The sequence below is a fragment of the Apteryx rowi genome, unplaced genomic scaffold (genome assembly GCF_003343035.1).
Source record: "Apteryx rowi isolate R43461 unplaced genomic scaffold, aptRow1 scaffold_66, whole genome shotgun sequence".
Taxonomy (NCBI): Eukaryota; Metazoa; Chordata; class Aves; order Apterygiformes; family Apterygidae; genus Apteryx; species Apteryx rowi.
In genome coordinates, this window is record NW_020450938.1 from 2,833,977 (window position 1) to 2,858,694 (window position 24,718).

The 24,718-nt window shown below is 36.2% G+C and overlaps 1 protein-coding gene across 1 annotated transcript in view; it reads left to right on the forward strand.

Moving 5' to 3' along the window:
• Nucleotides 1–24,718, forward strand: part of RYR2 (ryanodine receptor 2) — a 479,557-nt gene that overhangs the window by 172,309 nt on the left and 282,530 nt on the right. Inside the window, exons 6-9 of the mRNA XM_026085098.1 lie at nt 8,928–8,942; nt 20,731–20,805; nt 21,621–21,699; nt 22,883–22,995. Of these exons, the coding sequence (XP_025940883.1) occupies nt 8,928–8,942; nt 20,731–20,805; nt 21,621–21,699; nt 22,883–22,995 (282 nt within the window). The remainder of the gene's footprint in view (nt 1–8,927; nt 8,943–20,730; nt 20,806–21,620; nt 21,700–22,882; nt 22,996–24,718) is intronic.

Below are 24,718 nucleotides of genomic sequence, written 5' to 3' on the forward strand. Positions count from 1 at the left end.
AATGTTGCTAATACAAACCTTAAGCTTTCAGACTGATTCTTTATCATCCCCCCAAGGAAAGGGAATTACATTTTGGAGTTCTGTTCTCCTCTGTTCTTATGCAAGGTATTCTCTCGTGCTGCAGGTAGTAGGGTCTGGGTTTGGCAGCTACCTCCTAATTTTAGACTTCATACTTTTAGCATTCAGTAAAATGACAAGCTTTGAACAGCAGCCACTAAACCTTCTCAAGTGAAAAACATTCACTTATAACAGCTTTACTCAGGAGAGAGTAATGTTTTCTGTGCAACTGTGTGCTGTACTTCTTGACAGGATAGTACAGAATATGGAATTAATTCAGTATTAGTCTTCATTTGTTGTTTATTTATGTTGATATTTAGATGGATGTTTTTGGGCTTCCAGAATTTGAAGTGCTTGTCATAAAATGAGAAAAAGTGAGGTATTGGCTTTTTAAAGAGGAGATGCCAGGAGAATGGCTTCTTCTCATTCCTGTAAGATAGATTTCCTAAAATGTAAAACATTAACTTCAAAATACACTCTGAAATGCTGTATTAAAAGAGGAGATTTACTGATTTCTTGCTTTTTCTTTCTACAGCTAGTTGATGTGGAAAAATGGGTATGTGATTCTGTCTTTTATTCACCTGATCCCAAATGTTTCATGTTGCCACTGAGTCTAATTTGTCTGTTTTTATACCTTCTGTGTTCATGACCCTTCAACTTGCATGGCTCAAAAAGAAAGGCAAATACATTGTCTTGTAGGACCTGGTCATTCCTGAGTTATGTCACACCAAATTTCTTGCTATTATGACTTTTATCTCTTGTAATTTGATCTTAGAATTGCATAATACACAGTTATGATGATTGCCTGTTAGTTTTGAGCCTTGCTGTCTAATGTTATAACTCCATTCTCTAACCCTCCCTGCCTTTTCCAGCTAGACATTGTAATCCTGAAATGCATGGCAATAAGATAATTATATCAATAAATAATGTGTGTTGCTTTATCTAGCTGCAAATAATGTATGTAGCTAATGATGGAGAACAGCTGCTACAGAATAAAAAAAATCATTCATAGATCTAAGCAATTAGAAATTCAAAGCACATCAATTTCTGTTGAATGTGTTTAAGCCACACAAAATTGTTAAGGCCTTTCCTAATGTGTCTGTGCATACCATGCTATCCTTTTCTTCATGGAGTAGTCTGTATTGGGAACTGAGCTGAATATTTGTGTGGTGTACATATATAACTCCCCTGTATGACACATTTGCATATGTTTTTCTCTAATGTGGTATCTACCATCAGTATATGTGTAAGTTAGTGGTCATAAAATTGTTGTATTATTGTTTGTTCACATGAAAAAAGTTAGCCTCTCTGAAAATTTGGATCATAAAGACCTCCTTGATTCCTTAATATTTAATTTGATCTGTACCTATTCAGAAAACAACTGTGACATTCTTTGGTGTATGACCAATAACTTAGCTAGAGCACAGGTCTCGCTTTATTTCAGCTAGGCTTTATGGAAATTTAATCTGTGGTTGAGACTATAATAGTGACTCCAGTTATAAATTGGTTAAGACTCCTGTAGGTAAATACATTGTTTAAGTGGTGGCTTAGACTTTTCAACTCCCTTTCTACTCATGTATCTCCAATTATTTATATCATATGATTAATATCTATAAAAACCTTATTGTATTTCATAATAATTCATTAGTCGGTAACTGTAGGTAAATGTTAGTTTTAGGTAATTGTATCAATATGACAGCATTATTATTCATATTCTGTGAATGTGACATTTTGACAATTGGTGAATTGTTTGTATGGACTGGTTTGGGATGCTTTTTAAAGCATAATGATGATCAATTTTTCTTCTCATTTTTGTCCAGCTCTTTAAATACAAGTGAGAGGGGTTGGTTTTAAGTCTTTAGATTCTGTGGTTTTTATTCCTTGATTACAAGATTAATGATTGTCAGCCTTGTACAAACTCACATTGTTGTTTCTCTGCTATTAAGAGAAAAACAGCAAAAACAAAATAAGAACTTTGGGGGGAGGGGGGAAGGAGGTGCAGTAGTACACAGGCATCTGGCCTCATACTTCATGAAGCATAAAAGAAAAAGCCAGAAGAGTATTCATTTACACCCTGAAATGGCCTGCCTTTTGACTAAAGTAATCAAAGAGTGTGTTCTTAGAAAATGTAGTATTATCTGCATAAATATGTCAGATCTGCCTTTTTAATTTGGAATTTTCAAGAAAATTGTACCTCAGGCTGCTTAATCGTTATTTAATAACATCAGCGTCTTACACTTTGGAAAGGTTGCTTCACTGGAGTTGGCCCTTAAGCCATTTTAAAATGAAACATTTATCATGAAAGCCAGGTTGGAATGATTCTTCCTGAGTTAGGCGGCTAAAGGGACCAGCTCTGTGGTCCACACAGCTTCCTGTCCGAAGGGGAAGGAGTGGGTGCTGGCTCTGTGTCAGGCATGAACCCCAGTTTGCCTGTAAAGCAGCGCTCAGCCCCCTCTGTAATTCCGGACTGTTGCTAGAGGAGTTAATGAGGTTTGAGGATGTACGTATCGATCCAAAATGCCTTAAAGGAACATRTGAAACTCAAAGTTGCATCTGAAAAGCACAGTTATTGAGCTAGCTTGCTTGACTTTCCACAAAAACGGCTTTGCACACATCTCGTCAGACTGGAGAGGAGGTTGTGAAAGGAGCTCCTTCTTGTCCGTCCACTGTTGGATACTTTTTACAAGCCCTCAATTTTTGTGTGGCTCTTCAAAGCTCACCAAATTATGCATCTGAGAATTTGGGCTCAAGTTTGAATGGAAGTGCAAACATAAATCATGATGTCAGTATATCTTCTGTTGATTTCTTCAGGCTTTGAATGAGGCTTACCAACTTTGTCTAGAAAATTGGCTAAGCAGAATTTTAAGTGCTTTTTTGGATTTTGACCCACGTTTCTGTGGAATACTAATTCCCATCATTGCTTTCTGATGCACTGAGGGCATCTCACAAAACATAAAAACTAACTAAAATAAAGCTTACCTTTATCATTCTGGCCATTTTGTATTTGAAAACTGCTTTTAAAGAAACTACCAAGGGAGAAAGAAGACATTTATAAGACACTGAGTATACCTTATTTACAGTAAAAACACCAGTAGTGAAACAATCTGAAATTGAATAATGGATAGTGAAAGGTTTCCTCTCATCCTGCCTTTCATTTTTCCTCTTTAAATATGATTATGAAATTAGTGAAATAATTTTCAAATATCTTTGTTGCTGTGAATCCTCACATCCATTCTGTCAGGAACCCAGTGATTTGGTATTGGTTTGCAATATTTAAGAAGTGTGCAGGTTTTCAAAGATGGGTGCTATGTACTTTCAGGGCTTGAGTTTTAAAGGACTTCTGTTCTCATAAAAGCACCTGAATGTTGTGGCTTGACTTTCATAAGAAACGCTTAGCACTGTGACAGAGTTCACTGTTAGGAATGGGAACTTTCTAGGGCTTCTGTGGTTTAAAAACCTGGCCTTTTACAAAGTTGCCTAGACGTGAGATGTTGGATGCTGAAGTATTTTTGAAATTTTGGCTCATCAAGAATGATTGTTTTCAAGACAGATTACTGTGAAGAGCTTTTCCCCTGATGATTTTATAGAGGAAACCAACTATATTTTTCTTAAATTTAAAATGCTGAGAGACAGGAGTTTCACCTTACGCTGGTGAATAACAAAGCTGTGTTAACTACAACATTGTAGGATTGTCTGTAACATTTAAATAAAGACACAGATGAAACTCTTCTGCTGAAATTAATGGTTAATCTTTTTCTCTCAAATAATTATGTTTTTGTTAGCTCAGTTTTATGCCACTAGGAAAACTATTTTTCAATTTCTTTGGAAAAGAGAAACTTGCAGAGTAAGAGGAGAGAACACCCTTCAGACACTTTTCAGAATAATTGCCTTCATTACAGACACTCTTGACAGTGGGCTGAGAAGAAGAGAATAAAATCTGTCTTCGTGGACAATTTGGACCTGATGAATATAGCAAGAACTTCTAAGTAGATTCTGACTAGAAGAAGCAAGTTTGGGTTAGTGTAGAGTTTTTGGTGAGCAGCAGAACAAAGCTTCATCGGGGGAAATGGTGGCTGCAGTATGTCTTCAATACCATTTAAAATAACTCATTGCATGTTCTTGCTTTATAATTAGCGTGAATTTTTTTTTAATCATTAAATGATTCATCTAAGGACTTGAACATTTTTTGAGAATTTTTTGTTCACAGTAAGTTCACTTACTTAAATATAGATTTGTTTTTGTCATATTCCTGTAGGGAAATATGCTTAGTGCACACAAATATTTATCTCCCACCCTAAAAAATTTTTGTTCAAATTGTAGATATGACAAAAAGCATTCAGGTTACTCGATACGGGGAGTAATATCAGCAGTATGACCAAGAGCCACTCTGTTTTCCCATAAGATCTGTATGAGGATAACTTAGAAGGGGGGGAAATAGCACTGTATGAAAGTTAAAGTGAACAGTTATACTGAAATGTGTAGAATATGGAAATACTGTTTAAAATGCCACACCTACTGCTATAGTTTCAATTATATCTTCACTTCCATCCTTAATATACTGTATAACGTAGCAGATGTTTACTGAAGCCCAAGTCTAATTCATACCATCAAGACAAAGTAATACAAACATTTTCTAAATACACTTCTTCTTTCCAGATGGAATCTCTGTGAGGATCTGACTGAAACTTATTTTAATAGAAGAACAGGATTCCTAATTATTTACTAGGATTCCTTTGGTATTTCTCCTTCAGTCCGTATTATAGATATGAAAATTTCAAGCTGTGGTCCATGTATCAATACTAATTACTGTGGACTGCAGAAAACTGTCTGCTTTTCAGTTCACTTTTTTTCCATACTAATGTTCTGATTAGGTTAGATTAAAGATTTTATGTTTCTATATAAGCAGATTTCTGCAGGAATATGTCAAGAGTTAACCTCTAAATTAAAAGGCTTTTGAAAAAGATAATCTTGGCAACTTTGCTGTCACAAATTCCAAATAAAGTAGTATTAGTTTACTCTTTTCATCTAGCCAGAGAGCCCAAGAAATAAGGAAAAATGGGGATAAAAGTTACGTGTTTGAACAATCATAATAGTGCTACCAAAATGCTGTTCAAGGAGTCAAATGATATTATAGCCCCAAATAGCTATAAATCTTTGCATTAGCAGCACATCTTTAGTGTCCTCAAAGAAAACTTCTTCAGTTTTTGTTTTTTTTTTTTTTTTGGAGAACAGTCAGGTTGATGGATGCAATAATGAATAGTATGTGCTTCAAATCTCAGCATCGCAAATTCTGCAAAAGCATAAGGCTCAGAAGCTTTTTTAATGTGTTCTTTTTGTGTAAAGTCATGGTTCAAGCCATACAAGTAGTTTGGCTGCTGAATGTTGAGAGTTTAGTTCTTCCATAAGGATAGTATTCATGTGACACAAAGCACTCCTATAGGCATTTGTTCCAAAAAGATCAAATAGCATATGCAGCTGAAGCCTTAAGTCAGTAGAATATGATTATCCAGTTGTTGGTTATATTTAAATATCAATCCTATCTCTCAGGATAACATTTGAAAAAATAGGATGCTAGAGAAATAGGTGCATTTAAAGCTTACAACACATTCTGGTTACTTGGAGAAATGAATTGTAGAGGTGAAATGCTGTCTTTAATGCAGTTAGTCATTAAACTTTCATTGATTTCAACAGGATAGGATTTAACACAGAGACTTTTATTTGTAGTCCCGAAATACATCAGAAGTCCAAGTATCACCTTGCTCCTTGCTTTTAAGTGTTCAATAGAGAGCCTGCAGTGGGTTCTTGAATTTCAGTGTCTAAAGCAATCTTGGTGTTTTGTACTTAGTTAATAACTGATGAGCTCTTCAGATATTGAAGGCGGTTTAGGCATTTCTACCATAGACCATGCAGGGTTAGCAAATTATTTAGACTCCTAATATAGTCAAGGCACAGAATCAGACACTTCTAGTGTGTAATTTGTCCTATCCTAAAGTAAATGTCAGCTTAGTAAATCAGATGAATCATGCTCTAGAATTGCCTGTCTTTTTGTTGACTGTAAAGTAAGTCTGCACAGCAGCTCAAATGTATACAGGGCAGATAAGCTCTGTCTTAGAGTTTTTCAGAATGGAGATTTATTATTTTTAGGATATTTTTACACTTTATATTGCATACATCTATGTGGTTTGTTAACAAGTGTAGAATGTAGCATTTCATAAATACACATGGCCAAATTCTGCTGTCAGCACTGCTGCTCCACTGATGGACTAGGAGCTTTGTGTATAATGGAAAATAACATGTCATCGCAATTTGATCTTTTCTTCTTTCACTTTTAGCTGTGAATAGTTATTAAATAATACACTTGTACTTAGTGACCATATCAGTCTGCATTTTGTAGCACTTTAACACTGTGGTATCAATCAGTAAACAATACCTTTCAAGAACAACACGGGTGTTGGAATAAAATTACAAAATTTCAAGTTATAGATCTGTTTAATTTTCAAATATACATTTTGAATTGCTAATCTGAGTCCAGGAAGCGGTGTGCACTGCTGCTCTGAGGCACGGAGAGCAACTGCGAAGGAATAGAAAGTTGTTSTCTCCGCAGAGGCCAGGCCGGCGAGGTGTCTCGTGCAGCAGCCTGCTTGCCTACCTGAAGTGCATTATTTTTAGGGGTAAAAAAAWATATATATTTTTTTTTCCAAAGCTGAAAGTTAACTTTGGGGAAGTGAGCATTCTCCTGTAGCTAAGAAGGGATTTGATCTGAAAACATTCAGGAAGTTTCTTGTGGAGGGGAGCGACAGAAGTGCCTGGAGGTCTCCAGCCCCGTCCGCCCACTGGTAGCAGGCAGCTGAGTCCTCGGTGGTTCCTGGCAGGGAACTTCTCAGCCGTGGCCCGAGGTTTCACAGTGGTGCTCTGTCCCCCTTCCTAGGATGACCTGCATGTCAGAGTTTGCTGTGAAGAGAAAGTGTTTTTACAGCAAGAACGAGCTTTGAGGGTGTTCCTTCTCCTGGTAGTTCTTGAAGCAGCAGGTAGAAGGACGGGTGCCCAGGGGTGCACAGTGTTGCCCTCCCTACCTGTCCCCTCTTGGTGCTTCTAGCCTGAGGGGTCTGTCTGCGGCGCTTGCTATCTCTACGAAAGACATGTAATCTTCGAAATTATGCAGGAACCAGCATAACYCCGAAGAACACAATATGACAGAGACAGACAATGAAAATTGCTTTTCTCTCATCTGTTACAGCTCATTTGATATATCAAGAGAGGAGAATGAATCGGTAAATCTGGGTTTCCAAAAGAATCCAGCGCAAGAAGCTGCTGGGTCATTTTAGTAATCAGGGGGAAAGATAATGTACTTGCATTAATTTGAAGCTAGCTAAGAGACTGCAAACAAGCAGTTAAAATAAATGATCAGTAAGAGAACCAGAAGCTTCTGCAGAAGGACTGGTGTTTAATGTACTTGTAAAAAGAATAAGCRGCGAGGTTGTACAGATCTCAGGTAGAACAAAAATTTGTAGGTGAATGACAACTAGAAGAGGCTGAGATTTTTGATAGATCTAATCTTCTTGATAAACAACATATTGGCAAATGAAATTCAGTGTTGACAATTCCAGGAAAGGTTACATTAATTTGAATTAATCATGTAATTAACTGGCTTCTGTATTAATGAATTTACACACCACTGTGGACAGCTCCGCAAAGACTTCTGGTTAGTTGCTGGAGCCACCCAGTAAAAGAAAACGAAATGCTGGGGTTATAAGAAATGTGATGTATAATAACACCGGAATGCTCATACTGCTAATCTGTACTTATATTTTAAATACTCACTTTATGGAACGGAGGTGACAAGAGTGTCTGTTCAGTTTTGCTCAATTTGTTTCCAAATATCTAACTATTAAATAAACCTAGAAAGACTTTCCGGGAGAGAATTCTTTGGATGTTTTGATATCATTAGGTCATAACTTTTTTTTTTTTTTTTTTAATCTAGAACAAGATAGACATCTTTCAGAACAGATACTTTTTTCCTGACTGCTGGATAGCTTCTTTTGCAAAAGCATGTATGAAATGAAAGCATCCGGTCTTACCTGGAAGCTCTTTGGTTAGGTAGACTCCCTTTACATGTGGGGTAGGGATTTGCTGCCAAACTTCAGTCCTAAGCTTCAAATTTTGAGATATCAAAACAAGAACTGATGAGGTCAAAAGAGGGGAAGGTGACCATAGGACTCTCACCAAAAAAAAAAACCAACAAAAAAAACAGTTTACTGTTTGTAACATAATATATAGCTCTCCTTTTGTTTTTAAGGAGCTCTCTAAAAACTAACTTTCTTAAGATTTCCATAATTCTCTGATATCAGTCGCATGACGCTGAGATTTTTTTTAATCGCTGCATGAAATATTAGTTTCATTTTCCATTTTCTTAATTTATTGTGCATTTTCATATGGAAAGTTACTACAGTATTGGTGTTGCTCTCTAGCACTGCACTTTGAATGCAGGACTTAAATTTGTATTAAACTTATGAACTATCTGCAGAGCAAGTTGTTATAGTTGATCAGGCATGGTAACTGTTTTACCTATACTGTGTTTTACCTTTACATGATAATAAGTATTTAATGTGATATATTATTTAAAGTAATAAACCTGAGAAAATTATTGCCTAAATAAATGATGAAGCATTGTTCTGAGCAGCTGTTTTGCTTTCTAGCACGTACTGTAATTATCTGCTAATTGCAATGACAAATGCTCCTTTTAAGCGTGGTTTGTAGTTCTTTGTATCCCACTCACTATTTCGGGGAAAACAAATCCCATTTTTAAGCACCTGAAAGCAAATATTCATTTCACATTTTCTCTTTTTTTCCCCCCTCTCATGGCTCTACAGAAATTTATGATGAAGGTAAGCAAGTTAAAAATTTAGTATTATCCTTTGTACGAATTCTTGCTTTTTCACTTAATTTACTATTTTTGTTTTTAACATCAGCATCAAACTTTCTTTCATTAAATTGCACATTCTGAATTTTTTAAAACTCTAGATTTAGAAACCAGTGTCTTTAGCTTGGGTTGGGTTTACAGTTTTATTTTGACCATGGAGAAGCAAAGCAGGCACCTTTGTCTATGGAGAGAGGGACTCCACAGAATCAAAAAGTGAACTTTTAACAGCGGCAGAGAACTCTACCGCAGTATTTTAAGGCAATTCTTCATCAGTTGTCTAAAGCAATGGAAAACTTCCTCAACCACTGCTAACGTATATATTTTAAGGAATTTTAACAGATAATGTTTGATTATAGTTTTATTTTCTCCATTTATTGCCTCTACTCCTTTTTTTTGTTACTTCTGTTTTTACTCTGGGCCAACCTGAAATTGAAATTCTCAATTAATCCTCACCCCTTGAGTGAGAATGCAACACTGTTTGGTACATAGGAATTCTTGAGACAACGCTCAAATAACGAATGTTCCAGTAAAACATTTGGGCATTTTGTAAAGCGGGAACAACACGCCGTTTCTTCTGTAGTGAGAACGCTGTTGTGATTGTGTGGTGTCTTAGTGGGGGTGAGTGGGGAGCCTTTGTGTTGGGTGGCACCGACACTTCACTGCCTTGGGTCAGTAAGCATGCTCCTGGCTCTGCAGGAACTCTGCTTCTCAACACCCTTTTTTAAGACTATGAGGAAGCACTCGGTGAACCTCCGAGCACTTTGAAAAACTGACATTTAGAATAGCTGGCTATGATTTGGCCAAGATCCATTTTCTAATTTTGCCTTTACTTATTGGTCTCTGTTCCCAATTCATCTTCTAAAATGATTTGGTTTTTGTCCCCAAAGAATTTGCTCTTCTATGGTATAGTCTTGCTTGCTTCATGTGTCACTGTCCAAGAGGGAGGAATTCTGGGCTAGATAAAGCAGTGTTATTTTAAGGGCTGAATTTAATGATGTCAGAAGAATTTTCTCAATGTGACTGCTCTGCTGATCCATCTCTTCCTCCCACTTGGCTGTCTGTCTTTTTCTTTATCTGTGAGTTTCTTCCTCAAGTGACAAGGATGATTCACATTCCTTGTATCATATGGCAACAGAAAAAGCTTCTCCACAGTCCTTAACCCGTGAAAAATGCCTCCCCCCACCGCTTATTTAGCTCTAAAACAATCAGGAGGATTTTTATTAATTTCTTCTATCTCTGCCACAGGAGGAGTGGGGGAAGTGGGGAGGAAGAGAAATCATCTCTACCCTAGGGGAGAAATCAATGAATTTTATCCTCTTGGGCATTTTTTTTTCCAAATTGCTGTAAATGCTTGAAKATAGGAATTTGTAATGGAAATACTGCCTCAGCCATAAATATAGATGTTTGTTTTACATAGATGGCTGGAAGCAGATGATCAATATTCTTATTTATTGTGGATTTATTTTCACTACTGCATCTGCTTTTCACTGCTCCTCATTGCTGGGGAAGTGGAACATAAATGCAGTTTTGGAAATATTAATCATGAGGTCAATCTGATGTGCTTCTAATTTATATAGCTGTTTTTGTTCCACAGACCAATATAATCAAAATCAAGATCATTTAGCATCGTGCTGGCCTAAATGTTTGTCATCATTACTAATGATTTCAGTCTTTTTAATACAGGTTGTAAAATATCTCTGTGTTCTAAACTGAATGAGACATGATCATGATTTTTATTAGCCAGTTGATTTATTCAGGTTCAGATTTTAATATTATTTTTATATAAAGCATGATTACACACTGTACTGTAATGTTTAAAGGAAATTATCCTTGGGAAAACTATAGTTTAGCTAAACTACCTTTCCTGTTTGCCTTTGGTTTGGCATTACTAGGAGATTAAGGGCTGTCCGTGTCAAAGAAAGACTTTTTTTTTTGTCAGAACGGCTATTATTATCTAAGAGGAGGTATCAGTACAGTCATCAATCACAGAACTCTCCAAAGGGAATACCTGTATTTTTAGTTTTAGTTTTATACTTATTTCAYGCTTACAATTTTGTATGGAGTGCCATAAATATAAATAGCATGACTAAATAGTGATTAAAAAATAAAATGTAAAGACTAGAATGCTATACAGCGTATATAATGCCTCAGTGGATTCCTCTTCCAGTTCGATACTCCATTGTAACATGGTGTAGGCTACAGTGAAACAAAGGGAAAAATTGTTTTAGACTGCTTTGAATTTACCCTTTAGTGTTGCTGTTTGGTTTGAGAGGTGTGAAGGAGTATATTACTACGATGCAGCATGTCAGTGAATCAATTTACTTTGCATCTTAAATTCTAAGGAAGCAGACACTATGGGTTTGGTGCCAGCCACTAGAAATGGCAGCCCAAGAGCACATTAATCACAGAAAAGTCCCATTAGTTTTTTTCATTTTTCACAGAAATATTGAAGACTGCAGCACCTGGATGCTGTTAGTTTGGAAAAGAGTTTCTTTTTTTTTTTGGTCAAGATTTTTTAAAAACAGATATTTTTATAAGCAAGAAGATGATGTAAAACTCTGTGGCTCACACTCTCTAACTTTGTTTGCAGTCATTTCTGCTTGTGGCATTTTCAAGTTTTCTGATGCTGCTGGAGATGTAATTTCCTAGCATTGCTATTCCAAGTGTGAATTATTTAGTTTGCCTGACTAATCTTGTCTCACAAGCCTCCTAGCACTGTTCCAGGGTTACTTCACAAGCTCTGCAGTGACTTGGCCTGTTTTTACACATTCTGGTTTCACTACTGTTCAGGGTTTTCCAGGCTCTTTGGCCGACATTCATCCCACAAAACTGAAATGCCTGATTTAAAACCACAGATATCCTAAGTTCCCTGTGTAACCAAAAGGAGAAGTGGGGCTATCATCAAAGAATGACTCAGATTTTGGGTGGGTTGAATTACTGTCCAAAGTGCCTCTTTATTTCCATTGAGTATTTAGGTACCTCTGGTGAAATAATCTGAATCTTCATGTGTTGTCATCAATAAATTCTCTTAGCTATCCAGAAGCTGTTACTGATTGTAGTTGTGTCAAAAGTGAAGGAGCCTGCCCATTGTTTCCAAGCTGCCTCTTGCCTAGTATTAGAGAAAAGCTCTTGTCAGTCATCTGAAGCTGAGTTTGGTGTGAAAAAAGTTAAAAAGAGACTGATATAATCATGGGGAATGAGGAGTCTTGGAGAACACATATCCATGGTGCTCTCCAGTTCAGGTGACTAATTCTAGTCAACTTGTAGGATTGTATTTTCACTGCTGTTTTTAGATAAATACTGGCCTCCATCAGCATTGGGCTGGAACAGATTAAAAAGTTGCGTATTAATAACAGAATGAATAGTTTTTACATTACCATTACTGTGGAAGCATTTAATCATTTTAAGCATCCCATCCTCTACAGAAAAGGTTGGAGCATCATGTAAATACGTATATGTAGATCCACAGAGTGACACTTTCAGAGTACAAGCCATCCTTCCCTCCTGTTCTCCCAGTTCCTTTTGGTCTCTTCCCGTTTTCTGACGCCTCACTGCTAATTCTGCTCTCATGGAATATTCCTGCTCCTGAGTGAGGACTCATTGCTGAGATAYGTGGCTGTACCTGCCTCCTTTACAATTTGGATGTCGGCAACTTCCTAGTGTTGTTCTGTTAGGTATTTTGGCAACTCCACACTCAGCTCCCTTCCGCTTGTGAAATCCATGCTTAGGCACTGTCCCCTTGCACAGGGGCATCTGCCACTAACTCAGGGCTGCAGGTTCCCCTGGACTCTCACCATTTGACTTTGCAAAGTCTTTATCAGCACAGCAAAAGTCAGTATTGGTGCTGAATGCTCCTTGGTATTCAGCTGAAGGAGCCTTTCGTTGGACAAGTCTGCATGCAGCATCCGGTCGAGCATGCAGCAGCATCCAGATGTGTTTCAGATGCTTCCCAGTGGTATGTGAGACTGTAAGAAGGTAACTTGTCTTTTTGTAGGTTATGGCTATTTTATGTTTCCACATGAATTCTTTGCATAGAAGATGAGGTTCTGCTTGGATCCACAGATATCCTCCTGGCAATCTGTATTCCATCTCTTTACACTGTCTGCTTCTCTTCTATAGATCTTAGTAACAGAAATGATTAGGAATTTGTGTAGGGGAAGTTTATTTGATGAGAAATGCCTTGGGAAGGTTTTTATGGTTTGTGTTACATTTTGCAATCTGTATCTTTTTAATTTTCTTAGACACAAATTGCACAGTTAAAAAGTGTTTGTCAAAAAGATTGAGAAGTGTCACGGGCTGCATTGTCTGTCTCTGCTTTAGAATTACATCTCTTTAAAAAAAAAAAAAATTGAGGCATTGGGACTGGCTCTTCTCATCTGTTGTTCAAGAAAGTTCACAGTACTAACTGGTAGCAATTCCAGTCATAATACTGTAATCTACCTGTGTTCTTACAATATTTATAGTCTATAGAATTAAAATATCTTCAAAATTTGTTTTCTGTGTCTGTACTAGAACTGTTCTTGTTCTGGTAAAGCAAATGCCTACTCAGCCTAGCTGCCCCAGTCGAACATGATAAAGATACAGTTTACAGACAGGCTTATAAGATTTCATTCAAACATGGTCACTTGAAAGCTATCAAGATCTAAATTTATTCCAAATGCTTTCAATACTTTTCTTTCTATCTTGTAGATTACTACTTGGCAGCCTTTAATTGACTTAAATCCGGGAGACCCTAAAGAATTGGGTATAAGCAAAGCACATATTTCTCACTGTGTACTTGTAGTTTTCTCTCTCAAGAACCAGCTCAGGCCAAATACTTTTATTAGTCTGCTGTTTTAAAAAGTTTTATCTGCAACTGGTAAAGAGAAGTTGAAGCCAACTGCTTTACATTTCTTGTCTTAGAATAATGTCAGCTTCTGATACGGAACAGCTTAGTTCAAGGCCTAAATGTACTTTTACTCAGAATAGATGGTATTTGGGTCCCTCCCCGCCCCGGTCAATGCCTGTGATCAGACCCACATTTCATGTGTGATTTCTCCTGCTAATGGATGAAAATACTATTTCAGAATGTCATGACTGCTCAGGAATGGAAAATTTAACAGCCCGAGGTGGTTTATACCTGATGAAGGGAGTTTGAGGAGCTTCCATGACCTGGGGGTGCCGTTTCTCAGGGGGATCTCCTGCCAACCTTATTTCTGTGGTGCTGTTGCTTTGGCATTAAAAGCGTTCCAAGCGGGTGATTGTCAGACATTCTCTGTTTAACTGTATGCTTCTGCTTCTGGGCCTTTGAAGTAAGTATTCAGAGACAGGGTTTTTTTCATTATATGATTTTTATAAATGTTTGTTAGAAATAAACTAAGTAGCTTCAGGAACCTTGAAGAGCACTCTCTTGGTGGAGGAGATAATACTTTGTATTGATATTTGCAGGTATTTTTATGGAAGTAAAGGTGTCCTTTGTTCAGCGTGCTATTGTCTCCAGCTTCTGTTCTCAGCGTAAGATGGCTGAAATAGGTAGAAATGATTAGCTTTCCTCCTCATCCATACTTATCAGGTTTGACTTTTGACAATAAAAGTAAGCAATATTTTTATGTTTAAATTTCAGATTGATAGGTTTGAAATCACTGTTCCATTTTTATGTGTTGCAATTTTAAATTGCTGTTAGCATTCTAAGTTTGTGACAAGAATAAATTAAGTATGGCATTGATTGTCCAGTTTGCTTTGGAAATAATGTGTTAACTTAGGCTTTGAGAAAATTGCTTCATTTGAATAAAGTGTCAGTACTCAGTGTTTTAAAGAACATTGTTTTTAATCCAGTGTACATATCAAATAGCCATTAAAACATCATATTTAAAATTGTATCTTCATCTTGCTGTATTTGCTTTGGAAGGCATTTCTGAAGGCAAAAGGTATGGAAATAGTAAATAATAAACTAAGGAACACACAACTACTTCTTTTATTGCATAACTGCTATCATATGCAATGAATTTTCAGTGCCGTGAAAGTTGTTACCTAGTGTTTGCAGTTTTTTAGAAAGCCATTTAGAGCAATATTCAGCAAATTCCATCTAGACCCATCTGTCTAGTGTTTCCTTGGAGTTGTCTAGGGCACAGAGGAAATGTTAGGCTCAAACTGGCTGTGATTAGGTTGTCTGAATCTAAGCATTACTGTAAATTATATGAATTACATATTTGAAGGCTTTCTATTGATGTCATGTAACTTACTATTTCAATTGATTTTTAACTCCATCAAAACTGTTTTTTCGCATAAGTCAGTCTTTGCACTTTCATTTTCCCTATAACATGTGCCACTAATTCCATTTTGCTGTTACACAGCCATCATGAAATGTCAAAAGATGTCATGAAATGACATCTTGCAGGCAGGAAAAGCTATTATATCATTCTTAAAAGCTCACTCTGCTATCTTGTGTGATTTTCCAGAGAATGGCCTTCAACTCCTGTTTTGCTATGACACTTTCAGTACTAGTTGTAGGTTTTAATTGCTTTCATGGGTGACTAGACTTGCCTGACTAGCCCCATGCTAAATGCAATTGCAGCCAGGATTTCTCAAGCATTACAGTTCTGAATGGGGACAAACTTACTAGAGCTGTGTCTCTACGTGCACAAAATACCCTATCTGAGTACACACTTTCACATATTTGTCTTTTGCTGGTACATTCCTGAAGCTGATAGTTTTTTCTTCCTTTTTTACTCATATGGGGAATGCATAGATGAGTGAAGAAAAGTCGGTGAAGCAACACAGTGAAGCAACAGAGGCATTTGCTTACAGAGGTGTACTCACTGGCCTGAGGAATCTTTTCTCTAGTAGAATTAAAGCTATTCTCTTGAAAGAATGGAAAAGTAATGGGTGTTTGACCCAAAATCTTGGGTGTCACAGGATATTCACTATTCTCTAAAAATTCTCATGGCAGTGAGATTGCCAGCAGCATAAATGCCCCAAAGCCCTTGCTCGGTGTCACCAGGCTTGATTTCCTGCAGCTCCTCTTGTCAAGCTGTAAGCGTAGTGCTGGAGCGACAGGTACAGTGATGCAAGCCCAGCCATGTGAATTAGCTTCACTGAAATACCCATTCTGATTTGTCAGCTGATTGCATGTCTGGGCATATATCTAGGCATATTGAAAACTATACAGATGTAAAAGGTTTGTTGGGTCATAATACATTCTTACTGCAGGATTGGTATCCACAGTAAAATGCACTAATTTTTTTTCAATCTAATTGTAAATTTTCCTTATGATGATTCTTGCATAATTTTCACATTTTACTAGATTGTTTGTATGTTGTAATTTTTAAGTTCTTCTTGGTGTTCTAAACCTATTTCAGTAATACATTAAGTAATAATAAAAAGCAGGCAAAAGAAATATTTCCCAGTTTTAATTTCTTTCCCTTCTTTATTTATTTTTTTTCAAGATAACACTCTGCATCAAATTAAGCAGCTTGGATATTAGCAGTCTATTCTTATTGCCTGTTCTAGCAATGCAGTGAACTCGAAAACCATTTATATGTTTGGAATGCTAATTTCTTCAGTTTCGTAATTGTTTGCTGTTGTATTCTAAATTGCTTTTGTTTTGGCAGTGGCTTTTTGGTAATGAGATGACTCCATATTAATTTTGTATTTGAGATGCAGAAATATTAAACTAGAGATGGGCAATTTATATGAATTTTTCACAAGCAATGTGAAATGGCCCAGGCCTGCTTTCAATTTCAATTTATTGACTATAGTGTAGGCCAATTCTGAAGGCTTTTCAAACCTCTTTCTAAAACTGAAATTCTTGGATTATAGAATTAGAARAGGAGTATTGTGCTCTATGGCATAGCCTGTAGAAATTCAGTGGAGGAATTCTTTGAACAAGAATGTGTCTTTTCTCCATCCTGGCTTTATTCAGGGACCATATTGTCTGATTTAGAAATGGCTCTGAAAATGGGAAGCTAAAAAACATAGAGCAAATCAGACTCATGATACATAATGTGGTCGTTATAGACTCTCTTATGTTATCATGTTATTCATATATTTGTGCAAAAATCTGTGGGCATTATGGATTGAATTAAAGTCAGGATGGTAGCTGTAACCTTAGATTTCCTTTTTGCTCTTTGCTTTCTTCTGAGAGGAAAACATTTATTGTAGTTCTTTATATTTTGATGTAAGCCTTGAAAATATCTTCAATTTAAACTATTGTAAAAACAGACCTTACCTCATCAGAACAAGCAAATTAGAGGAGGAGAAAATAAAGAGAAGTAAAAAAGCTTAAAAATCTGAGATGTACCCTTTTGTGTTGAAAATAGCAAATTTCCAGAAATGTTCTTTTTATATAAGAATTTGGTGCAGTYGGGTCACGTTTAAGCTGATATGCCCATTTATGCTAACAGTGAAGTATAATTTGGAGAAGGTTATTTTACTGACCATAACATGATGTGAATTATTATGGATTTGCCTTAGTGCTGATTTGCACCATTGGAGATAGCAAGTGCATTTACTTGTAGTAGTTTTGGTGAAGTATAATTTTTCTGGAGGTGTTTTACAAAGATGAAAGAAAATTTATATTTAAACATTACACCAAACATTTTCTTCTTTCCAATTGAAAGGTGCGAGTGAGAGCCATTTTGATGAATGGCTAAAATATTTGAGAAAAATTTTTTGTAAAAAGTCCATAAAGAATTTTTTAAACAAAATGCTCTTTCAGGTATCTTTTACTTGCTTCCAAAATGTCCTATTTGCAGTGTCTTCTGAAATTTTATTATTTGGCTATTGCTAGAAACTTGATAAAACTTCAGTTGAATACATGATCCTGGAATGTTGCATCTTTGCCATAGAATTTTATTTGTTAATTTTAAATTTTATTTATTTTTTATTTATTTTTTATTTATTTTTTTACATGTGGATAATTTACAGTTCTCCACAACATTCCAAGCTGGAATGGATTATTTTGAAAATCAAAGGCTCTTTCACACCAAATCTCTTTCAGCAGATAATTGTGGCCCAGTAGCTACTTCCTACACACTTTCTGGTACAAAAATAAGTATTTAATATTAAATAGTTACCAAATGAGCTTTTAAAATAAGAAACTGGCTTACAGTTATGTGCATGCCTTGGATGGTAGGCTGAAAAATACAAGGCAGTTTCATAGTATCGGCTTTCTCTTCCAGTCTCTTCTCTCTTTTTTTTTACATTTCRTCTTTTCACTTTCCCTCCATGTGGATGACTTGATTATAAATGCCTCTCAGAAACCTTTAAGTAGAAGATGCTCAAAATGCTTTTTGCAGAGTAACTCTTTGCTTTTCAACTAAGAAACAGAAACAGAAAACTTTCTTGCCTTCTTTTAATGGGAAAAATACTTTTGGTTAGAAAGAACTATTTTAATCCTCTTGGGAAATTTATCTAAAAAAACACTCCCCGCATTTTTTGCAAAAATAATGGAAAATTTTTGGAGCCATCCTTTCTCCTGCTCAGCTACCAATGGGCATTTCAGAAAATAAGTGCTAGGCAGGTAAATCAATCTGGCCAAAACAAAGGCAGGATGACCCAGCTATGTGTTTATTTGGTTTGGGTTTTGAYTGCAGTGTTCCTCTCCTCTTCCATACAACAGGCACCCAGATCTGTATGTCAGACACCAGATTGATAGCTGGTAGTACATCATAATTGCGACAAAATTGTTACCGAAAGCAAGGTTTCCAACTTCTGTCCCTGTTCACGACTTTATTGGTTGGGCAGTTATGACTGCTGCTTTTCAAGCTTCTGGGCGAACCTGAAATGCTGCTAAGACGGTATCAGCGTAGCAGTTTTTTCCCCTTTCCAAACTGTGTGACGAGCAGCAGACATTCAGCGTTCACGCTCGGCACCAATGGGCCTGACGGTGTCAAAGGCCTGCCCTTGCTTCCTCGTGCCTCTGCAGAAAGTGGTGGTAGGGGGAGTTCAAAGGTAAACCTTGATGTCTTTTTGTCAAGGCGGTGTGTCTGTGATGAAGACCATGACTTACACTCTTTCTTAACAGAAATTCATGTCATTCAGTCTTCCAGACAGATGACTGAATGTGTCTCCCTGCGTACTTGCTGCTAGGTGTTTTTCTGAAAGTCAAAGTACCCTTTGTGTCCGTTAGGATGCTCACTTCGCAGTAAAGACAAAAGCTGTAATTCATGAGTCTGTCTTACAAATGAAGTTACTATTATTTCAACTCTTTTTTTTTTTTCTTAACCAACTAACTCAAAGATGAACAAATATTATGCTAATGGAAAAGTGTTAAGGAAAGACAACTAGTAAATGCGGAGGGGAAATTGTATATTGTCACCATGGCCATTCAGTGAAGTTCATCTTCAGCCCTGAAATGAAACTGCCGGGGTGAAAACAGTATGATTGCTGCCTATTTGTTCTGTAACGAATCTGATGCTCCGGTCAAATAGAAGGTTGGTCGACTACGATAAAAGAAAGGCAATAAATGCTGTATGCGAGAAATTAAATTTGGGGTCCTATATGAGAGAATAATACTGCCTCTTACAAAGTTGTCACATTTTAAAATATTATTTATGGGTGATGCTTGAAGACTGTTATGTGCATAATGTTATGTGAGGTGTTCTATCAGAGAAGTTGTGGACTTGTGCTCTTGGCAAGGTCTTTGCCCATCTCTGCTCCTGACCAGTGTCAGTCAGCTGCAGCCAATCTAAGGGGTCCATAAATCTGCAGCAGATATTAAAAGGTTCCTAGTGCTTTAACAAAATTATTTATTCTTGTTGTAAGTAGATAAACTGATTATATATAAACAGAAACCATAATGTCAGTATTGTGAAAAATCAGTTGTAGTTTCTTTCTGATAAAAGCAAATTTTATTACTTTAATTTTGTTTCAGTCAGGATTTATGCTGCATTTTTTGAGAGCAACATTTACTGKTTTTTTTTATTAGAAAAGCTTTGGGCATGATTTATGAATTTTCAGAGCCCCCAGATCCTGGTGATTTAGCTGAAACTGGTACCAAAGGTACCAAGTTATCTGAAGTATCTGCTCATGATTTGTTAGAACTGATATATGAAATCACTTTGGTGTATTTGAGCACTTACCTGGCCTGGCAGATGAATAAATCTCTGTTAGTATTTAAACACCGCGGGGCAAGCACTCCGGAGATTGGTCTTGAATGTGGTTGAAATATCAGCCATATTTTGCTGGTAAAAGAGAGACAGTCCTCTAGAAGCTCCCTCTGCATACCCTGTGTGCGCTAAAGTATGCCTTTTGAAGGGAGAATGGGGTGATGTGGAGAGATTTGACAACCCAGGAGGGTGCAGAGGGTAGTGTGACATGCATCAAGGCTGCTCTTCTCTGTAGGCCATCGGCTTTCAGCGCAAGGAAATCAGATTCAAGCCTCTAGAGTATATTTTATACCAAGCTTGGGACTGACTACAAAGTACAGCATTTTCCCTCATCAATGTAATCAAAGTTTTCTAATAGAAAAAGTCAATAGATTCTAGATTTGCTTGTCCAAATTCTATCTAAGATCTGTCCCAAGAAATTAATATATTCTGATTAAAAGTTCAACATATTCAGAGGCAATCAAAGCTAAAGAGAGCACATTCAGAAAACTACCTACTTGAACTAATCCCTGAAGTGCATTTTATCAAGAAATAGACTTCCCTGTCACAGGGCAGATACAGATTGTTCAGAAATTGATTTTTTTTGTTGTCGTTCTTTGATTTTTTTTGTAGAAGGGTCTGATTTTATTCCAAGTTACTAGTATATCACTACTCTTTGTTTTTCAGTCTGCGCAAGGTGGTGGTCATCGAACACTGCTCTATGGACACGCGATCCTGTTGCGGCATTCCTACAGCGGCATGGTATGTAGCAGRAACTGACAGCAGCAACAGTTTCTACCTTTAGTGTATGAAAACTACTTGAGATCAACCAGACTATTGCCATTTACTAATATCCAGAGAATTATTCACAGCAGAGAGGCATTCCACCCTCTCAGCTCGCTGAAATCTTTGTGAAGGGCAGATGCCTAGAAATAGAAAATTGAGCTGGTCATTTCTGGATAGGTGCTGAAACTTAACTCTGGCTCAGTACCGATGAGAAGTAATTAATATCTGTTCTCTGTGAGTCTGTGTTGAGTTGGTGATTTCTCATTTATTTTCCCTTGGCTATTGCATATTGGATAAGCTGTGACTGAATCCACAGCTGGCATCTGGCTGGCAACCTGAACATATGTTGGAGGCTGACTGGAAAAGGAGATTCCTCCTTGTGCACGTTCTGGACAGCAGCCTTACTCTTTTCAATCCCCTGATGAATTATATGCTGCTCAACTATAGAGTAAGAACTGCTCAACAACAAGTAAAGATTCAAGGAGCTGAACTTCACTACAGCCAATTCCCTTATGTCCACTCTTGCTATCCTCATCTCAGTAGAAAGGTAATGTGGATAGAGATGGAGAGCTTATTTTAGAATGTCTCTCTTGGTCAAGAGAGCACTGTTGAGCAGTGCACCTTGAGCACCGTTCAGTTTTGTGGGCATTAATGTTCTTGATAGTAACTAATGGGGATAATTTAAGAATCACTGTTAATCTTATATTAGCAGATTGATGGCTTTTTATATTCCAGCTGGTTATCAGACAGGAGCAGAACTAGTGATAGATGCTTTTTTTTTCTTTTGGTAGTATCTATGTTGCCTCTCTACATCTCGGTCTTCGATGGACAAGCTGGCATTTGATGTAGGATTGCAAGAGGATACAACAGGTAAATGCCGGTTTAAAGACTATATAAGGAAGAATATAATTTTGAAAATCAGAATAGAGGGCTATAAGTTCCTTTAAAAATAAAAGCTATTTTTAAGGGCTGAAGAATCAAAAGTTAATATTTCTGTGGCGATATTATTTGGCTATGTTTTACATATTCATTATCTTATGTTTACTTTTTCTTATAGATTCTGTAGATTTTTTTCAATGAAATATTAAAATTTGTATTGATATGTAAGTATAAATATATGATATTGAATATAGGTAATAGACTATTTCCAAGTTATCAAGTTATCATTGCTGTAGAAGGCTTCTGCAGAGAATTTTTTAAAATATAAATTATTTTAAATATAGGTTCTATTCATGTTTTAGTACTGCTGGTGATTTGAATATAGCGTATTTTTAACTGGCTTCTTACAATGCCATCAGTCTGGTGGAACTGTTTAATTGGAAATAATAAGTTTGTAAGTTTGTTAGCGGTTTTTTTTTGGTTTGTTTGTTTTTTAAACCTTGTTCTAGCTAGGTGTAAAAACAATAATAATAGCAACAATTGAGCAGTTCCAAGATCAAAATTTTTCTTCTGAAAAGCATGCTTCTCCTGCAAGAAGTATATCTGGAATCAGAAGGTTTATCATGGGAACAGAAGTTGTGAATTTAATGCTTATAAATATTCTAAGGAATTAGGGACACTAACTGTCAGTAAAAGTGGAAGAACATAATGGAATTTAAACATAGGCTATCATTAAAATATTATTTTAAGCATTATTTTAGATACTTTTTTTCAATTGTCCTTAGTGATGGGTTTCTCCACACCTTTGTCCTAGTTCTCTGTGGAATGTTTTCTATTCCCAGAGCCTGGAGGGATGTTGACAGGGAAGTTCTTTAGCAGGAACAGCCTGGACCCGGTTTCTTAAAGATCATGGAGATCCTCTTCCTTGCTCAGCTCTGGATTGCAGTACAGAAGAGGTGTTTTTATCTTCTGCATGAGTGTGTTGTTTCTAGCCAAGTTTCTTATGAGACATTCCAGTAATGATATTAATTATGAAAAACATATGCACGCTTGGTTTACCCAAGTGAAAACTGGGCCAAAACTTTAGGACTGAGATAAACGTGAAAGGAATGGCAGTGATCTCAAGCATTCTCTTTCTAATTTCTTTCTCTGTTGTTAATCCATAATGGTATAGGTGAGGCGTGCTGGTGGACCATCCATCCAGCTTCCAAGCAACGATCAGAAGGAGAAAAAGTGCGTGTTGGAGATGATCTTATTTTAGTCAGTGTCTCTTCGGAAAGATACTTGGTAAGTTTTGTAAGAATACCTGTACAGTGCCTCTTCTACAGAAAAACAGTTAATGTTATACAAAATCTGGTTTACATTCCTACCTCCACAAAAGTATAGATTCAGCTGGTGTTTAAACTGGTGCTTGATGCTGTTTTGCAAACTAAAATGCTTTAGGTCTGGAAAGTGTGACACAGATATGTGACTGAGCTAGTTTGCATTCATGGCAATAATAGAAYAGAAGATGAAAAATTACTAAACAAGAGAAGAAGAAGAAAATATAGAAAAGAAGAATCTGTCCAAGTTGAGATGCTTAAAGTCACTGTCAGTGTTCTAAGGTTAACAGCACTCTTGTTTATGAGTTCAAACTACATACCGAAGATTTGGAATGTTCATCTTACAAACATAGCATTTTATAAGCTTTAGAAGGCCCATTTTTTAAATATGGTGTATGGTATAATATACACTACTACTGAAATGTCATAATATGAAATAATTAAAATATGATTTTATTTTTAAATTTACTGCGGTAGCTGTTTTTTTACCACGGGTTTAAATAACTTTTTTTTTTTCCCCTCAATGACATATCTCCCATTTATGTTGATGACACTGTTCAACACTTTAAGAAGAAATGGKTTTTTTTTGTATTCTTGCTTTTGCAATCACCTAAACTATCTTGGAAAAAAAATGATGAAAATACAAAGAAAAGCAGTCTGCTGGAAGCTTCTGTAAAAATCAGCCTCAATGATTTGGCAAATGTAGCTATAACTACAACCACAGTCTTTTAAGGAGAAGTGCTTTTAGCTTTAGTCAAAAAGCCTGTCTGAGTTCTGCCTATAATATTAAAGTTTATTCGATATTGTTTACTTGAAATTTTCCTTATGTTATGAAATGTTATTTCAGAAACAATTTTTACAGTATTTAGAAAAAGAAATGAAGAATTAAATAAAATCACTTAAAAATCATGATTTATCTTTTTAATAGAATTGAAAATGTTCTCACTTCTTTTCAAAACAAATAAAAAAGTAGCTCACTGAATGAGTTATGGCATTCCTAATTAAAAGTTACTACATTGTAATAATTATATTCTCATTTTTCCAAGTAGACATTCTTAACATTTTAAAATGATTTTTAATAAGTACTATTAGAGAATTTTAATTAAGCTTACTGAAAAAGCAACCTTTTTGAGACAAAATTAATGAAGAAGTTATTAATGAAAAAATTTTATTTAAAGACAAATGAATTTTGCTCCAAACTCTCTCTCTGTATGTCTAAACTGTCACCCTTTGCCGGTCTAGTTAGTAAATCAGGGCTATTCTATATTGAGTAGAATTTGTACCTCAACTGTTGATTCTTCTGTCATATGTACTTGTTTGCTGTCATATGTACATTTATGCACCAAGACACATGATGCAGACTGCAGATMGTGATTTTATTCAACACATTAAATTTGCACAGCTCCCATGGTGTTAATGCGTATACTGTCTTCTTTGCAAAATATCAATATACACAAAATAGATTATATTTTCACTGCAGAGAAAAGCAACTCAGATGTATCTTTTGATGTTTTAATCTCTGTATTTTAGTCATGAAATGGTTAAGAGTTAAATTTTCATGAATGCTTATTAAATTTATTTCAGTTATTCAGATCTGGTTTGATGGTAAGGCCTGAACAAATTAAACAAGCGCTCACCCCTGCATTTTTATAAATGGGTATGATTCCAGTCTAAATTAAGAGTTGATG